Below are 15009 nucleotides of genomic sequence, written 5' to 3' on the forward strand. Positions count from 1 at the left end.
GTTCATAATAAAATATTTATAGAACTGAGACAGTTACAAACCGATTTTCCTCACAATAACACACGTGTTTATCTTCGTTTTCAATAAACAAGGGATGAAGTCGTCTTTGAAATATATCGAATGGCTTACTGAATATACCATTATTATTTGTGTCTCCTTTGTTTGGATTTATTTGTTCATACTCCGAAGCGTCAAATCTCGTTGGACCTAATGTAGCCGTATTAGTTTTATGTTTTCCTTGCTGTTTAGGTCTGTTAGCTTGGTGGTGTGGTTTCTGTGTAGGATTTAGTTTATGGCTTGATATAAAATCATCTGCTGCTGAAGTATAGAAATGTAAAGTGGATAAAATATCGGACGTTGTTGGTTTCCAATTAGTGGTAGGGTTTTCGTTTGGTTTTGTTTGCTTTGGGCTTGTAACTTCGGGTGGTTTTGTAAATTCAGTCGTAGCTATGTCTAAATTAGCATCTGTTCCACTAGTATGGGTATCTTTGTAGTCTATTGTATTTTGATCGATGAAATTTGCTTCAGTAGTAACCAAATTAGTAGTAATAGATAACTTTGGTAGTTCGTCCAGAACCAAAGAATGATTTGTTGCAGTTTCTGTTTGATCAGAAATGTTAACAAAATGTACAATTGTTTCAGTGGTTGTATCGCTTTTCAACTGTATATTGAAAATGTCATCTTTGGTGTTAGCATTCACAGTAGGTATGATGTATTCATTCGATTGCCTAAATTTTTTATCAAAAGAAGTAACGTTTCTATTTTTTGATTTTATTCTGTGTATTCGATTTTTCCTGAAGTTGTCTTTTGTGTGGTTATTGTGAACAAAGGTCTTGTTATCTAAATTCTTGATTGTATACGAAGGATTTATAGTTTGTACTTCAACTGCTGGTTTACTAATTTTTAAATGCCTTTTAATTTCTTTTAAGTCTTCCAGTTTTGTTCTAAGTTGTCTTATTTGGTCTTCTAAACTCAGTCTATTTGTATGCCATGCTTTTAAATCGTTATAAATTACTTGTGAACAATTAACCGTTCCGTTTTCTTCAATCTTACATTCCAATGATGATTCATTGTTATTCAACAATGGTTCAGTTTTTTGTTTATGTTTGTTGTGGTTCCAGTGCTGTGCGCGCCGTTTAGTTCTCTTATGATCTATATTATCTTTGGTACGTTGATAGGCTTCAAGAAATGCTTCAGTTTCTTTGATAAGTTTATCTATGTTGTTTTCGATAACTCTTTTTTCTAATTCATTTACTGGTTCGTTTTTAAAACTCAAATGTCCTATACTAGGATTCTCTTCCAAAATACCGTCAACAGTGTTGGGTTCAAAAACATCATTATTAATAGACCTGCGACTCCTAGTAATATTTTCCTTAACTAAATCGGCAGGTCGTCTAGCGATTGTGCCATCGGTTTCTAGTCTCGTGTAGACAAGCCCACTTGGAGTAAAGCAAGCACATTTTTTTGTGCTCATTTTAGGTTGAGTTACACCAATACTTGGCTGAAAAATTAATGAATAATTAGTGTCTTTCAAGACAAAAATATTATTCGAAAACCGCAAAAGTATTTTGCTTAAAGAAATCTTTACCGATGACTTTGTGTCTTTAAATATTTTTAGTTTATTTCCTTACAACGATATGGACAAGCTGGAGCTTCTATTTATTACCGATTGTTAGCAGTAAGAGGAGGCACGAAGTAATTTAAAATCACCGTACCTCATATTTACACTTGTGTTTTCGCCATCGCCCATTTACCAAAACGCATTTCCATTTCCGTCCAACGGAGCATGGAGCACGCAACTCAGCTTTAGAACATTCGACCGCTAAACGTGCTGCTTTTCCGTTACTGCTTTCAAGGTCTGCAAATATAACTTCATCCATCATCATTCGAGTCATATTAGATTAACAAAACAATTATGTTTTTTTTTTGTTTTGAAAATTATTCTCCATTTATAATTAAGGATAAAAAACATCGAATAACACTATAAATTCTAGTAGATACTTATGTCTCATATACTCCTTTAAAGTACATCTATGTGTAGGATCTAAAACAATTGATCTGCCCCTAACTTTTGTATGTTGATGAGACTGGGATTTATACTCTGCAAACATGCTTTTAAATTAAAACAACATTTTAACAAACTAACAAATCATTTATAAAACCACAGAAATGAATTAACCTATTTCAAAACTTATATTCCCAATATGTTTATCAAATTTTAAATGATTAAAGGAAATACCTGAAGCGGTTAGATAAGGGTTCAGTTGATTGTTGGTTCCCGTCTCTTCTGCGTTTAAAGCCTTTTCCAGACTTGCTTCTAGTATAGGATTGTGGCTATCATTTGATATGAGAGGCTCTATTGTCTTGTTGGGTTCTTCATGAGCTTCGGTGCTTTCCTGGGGAAGAACAGCTATATATAAATAATAACGCTCGAAAAAAACCACCTTCACTAAAAACTGTTTCCCAAATCCTTATAATTAATTAAAAAAGGTATATTACATTTTATTTATTCTGTTACGGTGTAAAAACCTGTTAATCCGTACATCAACCTTGATTGTGATTGTGGCGCGTTGTCGAAAGTTACTATTACAAAATTAATATTACTTAAATATTTAACTCTTGGATTACGCCACAAATATAAATATTTGTAAGAGTTAGAACCAAGCGTTAAGAGTTTAAAAAATTGTAACCGAAAAGGCACATTATTGGTAAATTAAGATTTAACTTTTAAATTTTATTATTCTTACATTCTCGTCTTCATCGACATCGTCATCTTCAAGCTCTAGAAAGTCATCTTCGGATTCATCATCGAAGTCCCCACTTTCTGATGACGATGTCTCTAGAGGTGGTGCAACTGTTGCTTTCTTTTCGTTCATCTGTCGACTGTATTTCTGAGCCCGTAACCGCTCTTCCATCAAGTGTGCTTGAGTTTCTCGTCGACCGGAACTGTGGAAATTTCATTTGATAATTCATTTCTAAATTGAACCGGATTCACCCACTTAAAATCAAAAGTAGCCTTTATTTTTGTGACTGTTCAAAGCAAGGTGCGGGTCCACGGTTGCTTACCTTTCGACAAGAAATGTGTCAGGCCAATGCGAACCCGCCGCCCTTCGTCTTCGCGGTTGCAACAATGGCAGTAAAGATCGTCCGTCCATGTGCGCAGGAGACGCTACTCCACCCATATCCAAAAATGTTGGTGCTAAGTCGATGTTGAGTACTATGTCATCAACTCTGCAAAAGAAGAAAATAATTGTACAATTCGCTTAATACAAAAAAACGAGCTATCAATAAAAAATTGTTTAACATATTTCATACTCACACAGTCCCCGGTTCAACTCCAGGACCGCGAACAAGAAACGGAACTCGTATATCAAACTCGAAGGGAAAGCTTTTGCCTTTAACCAGTCCGAATTGACCCAGATGGTATCCGTGATCCGACGTGTAGACTAGGTAAGTGTTATCTAACTCCCCCAGCGCTTTGAGCGCCTGGTACACACGTTCGACAGCCTGCAATTTTTCAACTGATGTAATCGGCTTTAGCTATCAGAATTTATGGCTATGCCTGATTTATAATTCTGCAAGATACATTCACAATCGGATATCGCGCTAGCTGAGAGGTTTTGAGATTTATTTTATTACAGGTCCACACTCGTGACTTCTCTTTGAGTTTTGGCGCAGCAACGTGAATTTTAATCTGAGGCGCTAAGAAAGAACAGGAGTACCTCTATCATACTCGTAGTTGTTTAATAAAGAACAAGAGTAATAAATATATATTATTTACTTTAACGTTGTTAATAGTATCAAGCAAAGAACAAAATCGTGTTAATTATAATATTGATATATACCATGTCTACACTTTGCAAGGTCTGCAATCTTTTTGTCATCAGCAAGTCAGTGAACTGGCGGTGGATTGGTTTCATCTTCTCAGTTACGCGCAGGATCCACTGCTTATCGGGATTTGGCGCCATATCATAAGTTGGAGTGCTGAAATAAACAAATCAATATTTTGTGGCCATTAATTACTTCTGAACGATGCCTTAATTTCAAAAAATAAACAAATATTTTATTCCAACTAAGTAATATTTTATCTTTGGGTAAGAACATTAGTGTCCATTTTATTTTTTATTAGCATCGGCACCCTCCAGTAGACTGGTTTTGCGGCCACACAAAGCGTATGTTATATGTACAACAGAACTGAACAATAGTGTCACTCACTAAAAAGCACGTCTATCTGTTGCTGCGTGAAAGAACAACCAATAAACTCTAAGGAAATTAATGTATGCCTCGCAAGGTGCTGTCACTATTGATTGTCGGTTTTGATATTGGTTTTCGACAATATACGACTTTTGCATGCTTCAATAAGTTTTTCTCTTATTCTACTACAAGTTAGCCCTTCACTGCAATATCACCTGGTAAACGATGATGCAATCCAAGATGGTAACCTGGCTAGCTTGTTGGGTTATGGCAGTTATATAATATTAAACCCATACCCCTTATTGGTTTCTACGAGACATCCTACGGGAACGCTAGACCCCTTGGTGGCACGTCTTTATCGGTAGGGTGGTAACTAGCTACGGTCAATGATTCCAACTATACAAAAAATTACATTGACTTCAACACACACAATTAAGAACAGACAGAATCCTCATTCAGCCATTAATGCATGCAGTGCATTGCGTCCAAAAACGGAGAAGACGCCCCGAGCATGTCTCACTTCACACCCGCGGATTGACACCTCACAAATTTTTCCATAATTTTTTACAGTATGTTTACTATAAAAAAGAATGGAAAAATTTGTGAGCTAGTGCTGTTTTAGAATGTGAATTAACGGAAAATAATTACTGTCAACTTCTAAACGGAATGAAGTAACTAACTGTCTGTTCGAGAAACACTACTAAAGTGGAGTGGTTTTTGGTGCTTCAATATTAGTCCCGTACACGGTTTTTGTATGTTCTTAATTCTATGCTTTAACATAGCTATTAATACCTTTCAGCGTGAGTTTAAAGATTAAAAATCTACGCCTTCCAGAAGTAAGCTTAACGTATTTTACTAAACAAATTTTGTATTAAATTCGAATCTCCAATGCTTACAATGCTCCAATGTTTAAATATTCATTTGCATATTTATCAATACAACGTGAATTCGTGAATTGCGACAGCTTTGACAACTTTCTTGGTGCGAGGAATATTTGAATTTAAAGGCGCAGCTGTGACAATTTCTGTCGTTAGCACGCTGCACGAAATGGACTGTTTTCCCGACAAGACACTATTTGCGAATTGTGACAAATATAGAATATTAAAGTCATCGTCTGGAAATATTATGGCAGCGTACAAGGATTCCGGGTAATAGCCATATTTTTAATAACGTTAAAGTTACTAAAAATAACAAAGTATATTTTTTCTCATTTAAATTTTTGTGTCAAAATGTTTTAAATGCAAGAGTCGTTCGAAGTTCAAACAGAGTGATCGGTTTCCTAGATATTCCTGATTAGATAAGCACTCAAAGCATGGGCAAGTTCTGTTAGGAGCAGAGTTTTATATACGTAGGAGCTAATTACTTAGCTGCACGTTGGAATATTGCGTGGACATGAAATAGATATATTTGTCGGTACGTCAGCAAAATAATTAACATCTCACGACTCTTCCTGGAACAATCATTATTTTAAACATGATTTAAATACGAAAATTTCCCCTTTTTATGTTTTCAATATAGCAGCGTTACTTATATGTATAGGTTGTATGTCGGTTTACCTTGGCGCGCAAAAAAAACTTGTCGCGCGATTTTTCGTGATTAATATTTTCGCTTTTTGGTCTATTGTTAATAATTATTTAAAGTGTCCAGTTTAAATTGGAAAGTAGAGCAGCAGTCGAATTGACTCCGCCGGGAATAATAAATAATCAAGCATCGTGAGTGAATAACCTGTTTCGACCAAAATCTAGAGAGCGGCTTAGGAAACAATCATACCGTGGAAAAACAGTACAAAATGGTCAGTTATTTTCTGAGAACGTATTTAAAAGTTTATCCTGTTTTAAGTGTGATGAAAATCATCGTATGAAGTGTGATGTGAATGAGTTTGGTACATTACACTCTCCGCTTTCTTTGCGCATTTGCATCTCATCCGCCTAATACCTACCGCATCGACTGTAAAATGATGTTACAAAACTAGATTTATAATCTACTATTGACAAACAATAATGTACCTAGACAAAGTTAGATACAATTCCACTGCAAATTTAATTTTTAATAATACCGTAATACTCATGATTAGTCAAGTTTCGGGTATTTCAATACGACTGGGATCTGGGAATCGAGTTCTCTAAACATCAAATTGAGAGTTTCAGTTCAGTTTTCACATTCGAAACGTTTCTTAATTATTTTGTGTCCAGTATGAGTTTTAAGAGGCACGACATTTTTGAACAGTTAAGCTGAGGATTTCCCTGTTAATACAAAAATGTTTACAAACTTCTAACATTTAAAGCTTGGCAAAATATAAATCAGCGAGCAAGGCCGAGTGGCGGTAAAATTATTCGGGGCTTTCTCTAAGTACGAAGTTTGGTAAGCGGAATTTCCGCGTCGAAAAGAAACAAGGTCGGTTCAAGGCTCCACTTTTTACGTGAATAATACAGTTCAGTTTACAATGCGCGCTCTTCTGAGATCCAATTATAAAGCGATTTGTGATAAGATCTAAATCGGCAACGCGTTTAAGTATAACGATGTAAAGTGGTTACGGAATTTAAACTGAGCTTGTTTGTTGACAAACAATTAGCATTATTGTTATTATTTTTAATTGGCGCATATTTGCAGCAGTTCATGGTTCAACGTACCTTTGACGTATCAACCGCATCAGTTAGGAAGACATTTAGGCAATATATACCTACTTGCTCCAGTTTCCGTAAATTTTAATGCAAGTTTCAATAAAGACGACGTTGGTTTTCTTTGGCCTTAATCCTATTAATAGATTTTATTTACAAGGAGTTGTTTGAAAGACGCGAAGGACTCTCACTGGGCCATCCATGCCATTACACGTTGTTGAAGCTACTATAAAATTTAAAATCAAAGTATTGATGTAAACGTAACTTTTGGTTGTAGGTGAAGGTAAGATTCTCTGAAAGATACATGACGATATTGTGTTTGAGTAAAAATATAGGTATACTGCATAAGATCTACATTAAAAATGGGAGTGACGAACCGTCCTTTTTAATCCTGCTTAAGATGGTGTCTTATATTAGGTACGTGTAGATGGAGTGAATGAATGGCATTCCTAGGAGCTCCTCAGACTTGCAGGTATTTTTGAATGAAAATGCCGGTGACTCTGCATATTACGTGTTAGTATGGCAGCTCGTTAATGGAACCTCTCGTATCTACATATTTTCGAGTCGTTTTGTTGTGGCTTTACAGTAAAGGTTAGTAACCTATGTGAAAGGTTAACCTCAAAGTTTTAGACTGTTGTAATTTACAAAGATAACACTAATGGCCACTATTCTCCCGCGGGCGTTATTTTGGCTCAAACTACCTAGCAGACATTTAGCTAGTGGCTTTTGGTCAAGCGTCCTTATTGCTTTTAACGAACAAATTATTTTTTACGAAACATCTTCAATCAAATCTCTCTTAGATAATAATCGGAAATTTACTGATATGTATATACATGGTAATTTACGTACTGATGAGTGGTAACGTTAAAGAAGAGATGAGAGTACTGGGGAGCAGAATCCTCAGGTCCGTGTGGTGCGGGAAATGACATCACCAGAAGAACTGGCTTCCTCGAGAACCTTCGCTTAGAAGCTCGAAGAAATGCTATAGAGTCGTTGGCTATCAAATCCGGATAATAATCCTGAAACAAATATATTTTTTAATAACATAAAATTTCTGCTTACATAAATAAAGCGAACAAAAAGAACTTAAAAGTCGCCCTTTCCAACAAATTGACATTCGAAATCGGTACCAATCAGTCTATATATACACGCGCCATAAATTGAATCGCAAAATACATGATTGGTTCTAATGTATGTGATGCGGCACGGCATCAGCCGTGATTGGCCGGCAGTTAAGCTGTCAGCATTATGACTAGCGAACTAAACGCATGCGGCACACGTCGCAAGGCACTTCAACCGGGGCTCTGTTTTTTGGATAGTACCTAGTTATGCTTCTTTATTTTTTTTCGTTCGCTGAACACGTGTAACTAGTATGTAATTTAATGTCATTTTAACGGCCGTTAATCTTTCTAGACAACTATTAAACTACAACAATCCGTCGCCAAAAATGTACGGAACTATTTCATCATCATTGTTCTATCCAATAACGGTTTAGTACTGAGCAAGGGTGTACTCTGAGTATGAAGGGCTTTGGCCGTAGTCTGGCCAATTGCGGATTGGTAGACTTTACACACAGTTTCGAACATTATATAGAACTCTAAGGCTGCCAGTCCACCGAAACGGAGCGAGGCAGCGAAGCCGAGAAACGGACTAATGCGGAGCGCAGTTGCGTACTGTGTCTGGTTCACTTAAGAGCAGCGGAGATTTTGTGCAATCCTATTGGTTAATATTTCTCCGTTTCTCGGCTCCGCTGCCTCGCTCCGCTCCGGTGGACTGGCAGCCTAAGGCATGCAGGTTCCTTGACGGTGTTTTTCCTTCACCGTTGAAGCAAGTGATATTTGAATTGCTTAAATTAAAAACGCGTATAACTCCGAAAATACTGTGTTGCTGGAGATCAAACTCAGTCTCCGTGAAAGAAATGCCGAAGCCGCTATTATTGCTTATTGTATTACTATTTACTATTTGTAGTAGTTACTATGAACTATTGGATGGAAGCAGGCGTTACTTTGCGGAAATCTATGATATACTAGCTGTTGCCCGCGACTTCGTCTGCGTTTGATTTTGTTTTTAAAGCATTCAGTATCGCTAAGCCTTAAATTAGTATAGTAGTATTATATATATATAACATGTGACTGTCAATTAATTATAGAAAAATAATTTGCAATAAAATAAAATTGCGACTATAATTAAAAATCTAAACTATCCTATCTCTTAAGTTGGAAAAGACTGCTCACGGTGTGCCAATTTAATTTAAAATCGGTTAAGTAGTTTAGGAGTCCATCGCGGACAAACATCGTGACAAGAGATTTATATATATTAAGATTATGAAAATGAAGCTTAATTTCCTATAGCCCGCGAAAAGCAGGAGAATCTGTATGGTGTTAGGTGTAATTTATAATTTCTTCAATCCTTATACTCCACACCAAACAGATCTTCGGCAATGTACCCTCTACGCACGATTCGATCTAAAACCGGAGCATCCTCAGAAGATGTTGACTTTAAAGTCAACATTCGCGGACTTTTATGTTATTAACTCTTTTAAATATTTATTAATTCAAAATACCTATTTTTATGTTAAATCCGAGACTATTTCAAAATGCTATGTTTATGTTATCTTTGTGGCCTTAGATTTAAGTAAAAGTATTTATAAATATATTTTTATTGTAACGCTGTTGATTACGAATAAATAAATATAGCGAATTGAGCTTAATTTTCATAATATACTATAATAATAGTAGAGCTTATTGTGACAGAGCTCATCTGGGGAAGTACGATCGCCATGCTTACTTCTGCCGCTAAACAGCATTGTTGCAATGCTGTGTTCCGCTCTGAAGGGCGTGGTTGCCGGTGTAATTACAGGCACATGGGGACCACCTACGCCCCCAATTGATGGACACAGAGCGGCAAATAAGCTATGGTTTTGCATTTACCGTCAGTTGGGCCTTTTTTTGATCCGTCAATTACAACTATAATTTAAAAAAAAAGTTACATACCCTGTGGTAATCATCGCCGTGTTTAATCCTCTTCCCATTCATGTTAACACTGTAGTTGTAGTATTTGGAGTTCATGATGAGTCCGCCCCACTCGCGCCATCCGGGGGGGATGTATGAACCGTTGTATTTGTTCAAGTATTTACCGAAATAGCCTGTAACAAAATCGAGAACACCGTTAAAGCAAGTGATATATAAGTGCTGAAAACACATAATTTAGAAAAGTTAGAGCTGGGCTTGGAACTCGGCCCCCCGAAAGTGAAGTCTAAGTCCTACCACTGGGCTATCACAACTATACTTACCGCCATTATACTTCACCGTTTTTTTGTACTTATATGGTTTACCATAACATAAGTTTAAAGAATGTATAAAAACACGTTTAATACATCGAGGTTACTATACTATTGATGAATTTCTTAATGACAAGGTTGCCTGGAAGCAAGCCGCTCCGCTTTCTTCTCACACAAGATAGAACAAAGATTGTTGAATGAATTTTGAATTTAAATTTGAATTTAATATTAATGGACATAGATTGACGAAATTAATAAATTGAAGTTCAATAGCAAACTTAGTAAAGTAAAGATCCTCGCATTCATAGTCAAAAAACGAAATGGCGCCAAGGTTTAGGTAACTCTATTATTAATTCAAATGTAGATATTTATCCTTTTTTTATTCCACTACAAGTTAGCCCTTGGCTGTACTCTCACCTTCTCGTAAGTAATGATGCAGGTTAAGATGGTGACGGGCTAACCTGTTAGAGGTGAGTAAGTTATTTGAAACCCCTTATCGGTTTCTACGGGACATCATACTGGAACGGTTAATCGCCTTAGCGGCACGTCTTTGACGGTAGGGTGGCCACGGCTGAAGCCTGCGACCAAACTAGACAAGAGGAAATTCAGACATTATAAATTCCCAAATTTCCCCTGCCAGGGATCGATCCCGGGACCTCCCACTTAAAACCACAACACTCACCGCTACGCCAAGTAGGTCGTAAAATATTCTTACGAAATCTAAAGAATAATCTCAAAGTTATTTAGTTGAATACAGTAATTTTAAACGTTCGATAATCTTGGAAAGGTTTTATATTGCGAGAGGTAAGGCTACAATCAAAAAAAAAAAAGTTTATTTCGGTAAGAAACAAAGTGGTTTCAATGTATCGCTTAAGGCTTCTTTTAAAGAAGTATTACTACCAAACAGATGTAGTCTGACGAATGTTTTCGAAATGCGCTATTTGTAAAACAATAGTAGGTACCGAATTTTTAATTTCGGCCTCGGAGATGCTATGTTGAGTTGCGACTTGCGAAGTTTTTAATTTTCCCGGCGAGCGCACAACTAGGGTTGATAATACGGAAAAATAAATCCGACGGGCGAGACAAATTATTAAAGCTTTTGCAAGCATACTAGTTTTTGTCAGCGATAATGAAGTTTTGTAGGTATATAGCTTTTTGTTAATCATGTTCTAAATGTTTTCCAAATCTTATTCACATCCGTTACAAACATATAACATACCTAACTTTACAAACATTTGGCCTATATAGGTAGGTAGGTAGATATCGTACCTATGTTGGTCCAAATGTTTGTAACCACAATCTCATGGTTATGTATAAATTACCTATTTCCATTGCAAATTCTAAAGTGATTATTTTAAAAATGGTTAATACAATAATTAACATAATACGATCCACGAGTGCCATTTTTATGAATTACTAAAATAACGCGATACCTATTTATGATAGTTTCATCTTCAGAATCAATCATACTGATACAGTACCTTTTTATAAACTTACTAATCATTCTATTACGATAAAATGCTTGAGATATTTTTTTTTCCACTAGAAGTTAGCCCTTGACTGCAATCACACATGATGGTAAGTGATGATGCAGTCTAAGACAGTAGCGGGCTTACATGTTAGGGAGTATTGTAGACATACACCCTAATAGGTTTCTACGCGACATCGCAATGGAACACTAAATCGCTTAACGGCACGTCTTTGTCGGTAGGGTGGTAACTAGCCACGGTCAAAGCCACTAGACAAATATAAAATTTCTGGTAAATATAAAATTACAGCCCTACTGGTACCGCCGATGAAGCGTTGATTACTGCGAGCTAGAATACTATCTTAAAATGTAAGCAGAGCTGAGTACCTCTGTACTGAGTTGTACAAGTATGAGTAAACTTGCATTAAGTGTGTTTATAATCAAAGCTAAACAGCATCGTATCGGAAATTATCAAATTAAGTACGACCTCCAACTTTAGAACGTTTTTATATAAATAACACATGAACCTTTCCTAAAATATGCATTTATAATACAACTACTTGTAGAGACTAAAAGTAAGTACCTACCTAATACATTATACTTCTTATGAAATCCAGGACACCAGAGAGAATTTTAATCCAGATACTTCAGACACACACGCCCACTAAGTCCAGTAGATTTACATAATATTTTAATTTTCTTATAAAAAAAGTAATGAAAAATGTGCATGATTTTTAAAAAGTTGGAAAATAACATTTTTGTATCGCAGATCTCAAAAAATCAAAGTCAGAGTCTCAATAATAAAAGGAGTTATGAAGCCCATGAATTAGCGGAAATTGAGCACGCCAAAATTATAAAGACAATACGATTGTATAAGAATAAAATTGTTGTGGTTTGGGTGTGCCGACAACCATTCTACTTAACACAGGGTTCTGTAAAATACAATCTTTTATTACTTCAAATATTTATTTTACTTCCATATTTAAACAATTCAAGTCATTAATTTGCCATCGATGGTTAAAGTTGTTCATTGCAGTTTGAAGCAACTTCGTTTCAAACCGTCATGTTCCTTTTCACTCCATTAGGCTCTCGGTCTCTCCGTCTTCCTCGGCCTCTTAAGAGTGTAGGTATGCGTCCATGCGTCGCAAATGACGACAAATTCATAAAGAAACAACCAAGTTAGAGTTTTTAAAAAGATCATTTCACACCTGTTCGATTCAGTAACAGCTCAAATATGTGACTGCATACAAAACGCAAATTTTACGAAGAGATGACAGCTCTTCACCGACTAGCTACTGTAAGGAAAGTTACTGAATAGAGCAGCATCGAATACTCGACTCAACACTTTTAAGAATATCTAATTTTATTATTCCTGCAGTACCTACCCACTGCAAAATGGGCCACCGCAACTCAAAGCTTATAAGCAATAGGAATTCTGATTATGTAGTCTTGTGGAGTTCAAAATAATCTGGGTGCAGCACATTATACATTCGAGTCACGTATCTAATCTCGGACTAGCTGTCGTTGTTATCAAATAGCTGTCATGTTATGTCATTAAATTGAACAACACGTCTGTCTGTACATTCCGAATTTAATATGAAAGCGCATACAGATAGGGTACTCACAAAGGAACTTAAGATATACTATACCTACCATTTATACCTACGTACTTACAATTCGACGAAAATTACATGAATAAATTCAAGAATTATACCTATAAAGGGCTTTATTTAAGTATTTAATTAATGTCAATCCACTAAAGTGATTATGCAGGTCGTGATACTAGATAACATTATGCGGCACTGCAATTAATGCAGATAAGTCTGGTTTGTACTTTAATAATACACTACTATAGAAACTTTTCACCTAAATTCCCTAACAGATTTGCACTTTTACAATTTTGTAAAACAAATTTAAAATAAGAACCAACGCTGGCCTTGTGTTGGGGCTTCGGCCTTTTGGGGGGACCGAGTTTGATCGCCTGCACCTCTGAATTTTCTGAGATATGTGCGTTTTTAATTCAAACAATTAAAATATCACTTGCTTTGCGGTGAAGGGCAACACCATGAGGAAACCTGCACGCGAGTTGTCCATAACGTTCTCAAAATCGTGTGAAGTCTACCAATCCGCATTTGGCCAAACCGGTGGACATAAGGCCAAAACCAATCTCCACTATTTAATAAATTTAAAATGCACATAAAAAATTTTCGGAACCGACAGGATTTGAACCTGCGATTCTCTGGCAATCGCGGCCTGAGCGCTTTTTCCAATACGGCTCTCCTACCGTCGATGCTGAAATTAGTATATGCCTTTTACATCAGTCTTATAGCGACTGTACCGTCATCTAGCAGGAAACGTTGCAGTTTCGATCTACTTTTTCAAAGGTCCATATTACTTATTCAGGCCGCGATTGCCAAAGAGTCGCAGGTTCAAATCATGTCGGTTCCGAATAATTTTTATATGCATTTTAAATTTATTAAATTGATAATTCCTCAAAGTGTAGGTAAAAACACTAATAAAATTACAATCTCCACTACCCGATATTGTGTGGATAATGATGAAGTTCCTTCTAACTACTGGTTATTCGGATTTATGTACTTTCCTTTAAACCTAGCGTTTCGAGCTTTGCAATTTTCCCTTAAACATAGCTTTTGCAGTATTGCAATTTCCTTAATAAATACGACGGCCTACCGGGAAGTTGTATTAATTGTCATGGAATTCTGCGAGCGTCCCAGTTTTACCGTTTACACCGACAAGACGGGATAAGAGGGACAAAGGAATTTAATTTAGCTACTGAAGAGCTTAGTAAGAGTAGGTATTGCATTCAGAGGACTTTGACCCCATAACTCATAGGTAAGTATTGTGGTCCATTTATCTATCAAACTTTAAATTGGTTACGACATGCTAACAGAGTGATCTTAATTGGTAAATTTATGCATACACACACAATAATTATAGTTGTACCCTCTAAATTTACCTATGACGTAATCGTTGCCCTTAATGAGGAAACATTCGTAGCTCTTAGATTGCCATTTAGCTCTTAATCTTCTTCTTCTTCTTCTTCTTTTCCTGGGCTTGTCTCCGTACTTGGTCGGCCGGAATTCGCTCTTAATATGAATATTGAGAGTCTCGATAACGTGGTCTTTGGACCATCACTATTATAACGTCGTCGGGGTAAAATAGAACGTATCTCCTTTCGAACTGCGGGCTTCTTCACACATCTACAGAAACTCCGCAATTCGCAATTCAAACCTTGTGTAAAAAATAGAGAAAAGTGCTGCACGGCTACGTGTTTGCTGTTTTTTCTGCATTTTAACTACACCGTGTTAAAACTCCCTTTTGTAATGCTGTTTACTAACAATACATAGGTATGCTTTTCGTCCGCTTCGATGCTTGTCAACCTCACGTTTGTAATGTCGCACAGATAACACAGGAAATTTTCATAAATT

General features: G+C 36.3%; 1 protein-coding gene across 3 annotated transcripts in view; it reads right to left on the reverse strand.

Moving 5' to 3' along the window:
* LOC120637598 (extracellular sulfatase SULF-1 homolog) overlaps positions 1-15009 on the reverse strand; it is a 119832-nt gene that overhangs the window by 5313 nt on the left and 99510 nt on the right. For all 3 annotated transcript variants that reach the window (XM_039909459.1, XM_039909458.1, XM_039909457.1), the window contains exons 4-12: positions 9806-9957; positions 7662-7831; positions 3846-3984; positions 3320-3507; positions 3067-3231; positions 2748-2946; positions 2240-2396; positions 1716-1858; positions 42-1501 (exon numbers count right to left, since the gene is read on the reverse strand). In XM_039909459.1, coding sequence (XP_039765393.1) covers positions 42-1501; positions 1716-1858; positions 2240-2396; positions 2748-2946; positions 3067-3231; positions 3320-3507; positions 3846-3984; positions 7662-7831; positions 9806-9957 — 2773 coding nt within the window. The remainder of the gene's footprint in view (positions 1-41; positions 1502-1715; positions 1859-2239; positions 2397-2747; positions 2947-3066; positions 3232-3319; positions 3508-3845; positions 3985-7661; positions 7832-9805; positions 9958-15009) is intronic.

The sequence above is a fragment of the Pararge aegeria genome, chromosome 4 (assembly GCF_905163445.1).
Source record: "Pararge aegeria chromosome 4, ilParAegt1.1, whole genome shotgun sequence".
In the NCBI taxonomy this organism is placed as follows: Eukaryota; Metazoa; Arthropoda; class Insecta; order Lepidoptera; family Nymphalidae; genus Pararge; species Pararge aegeria.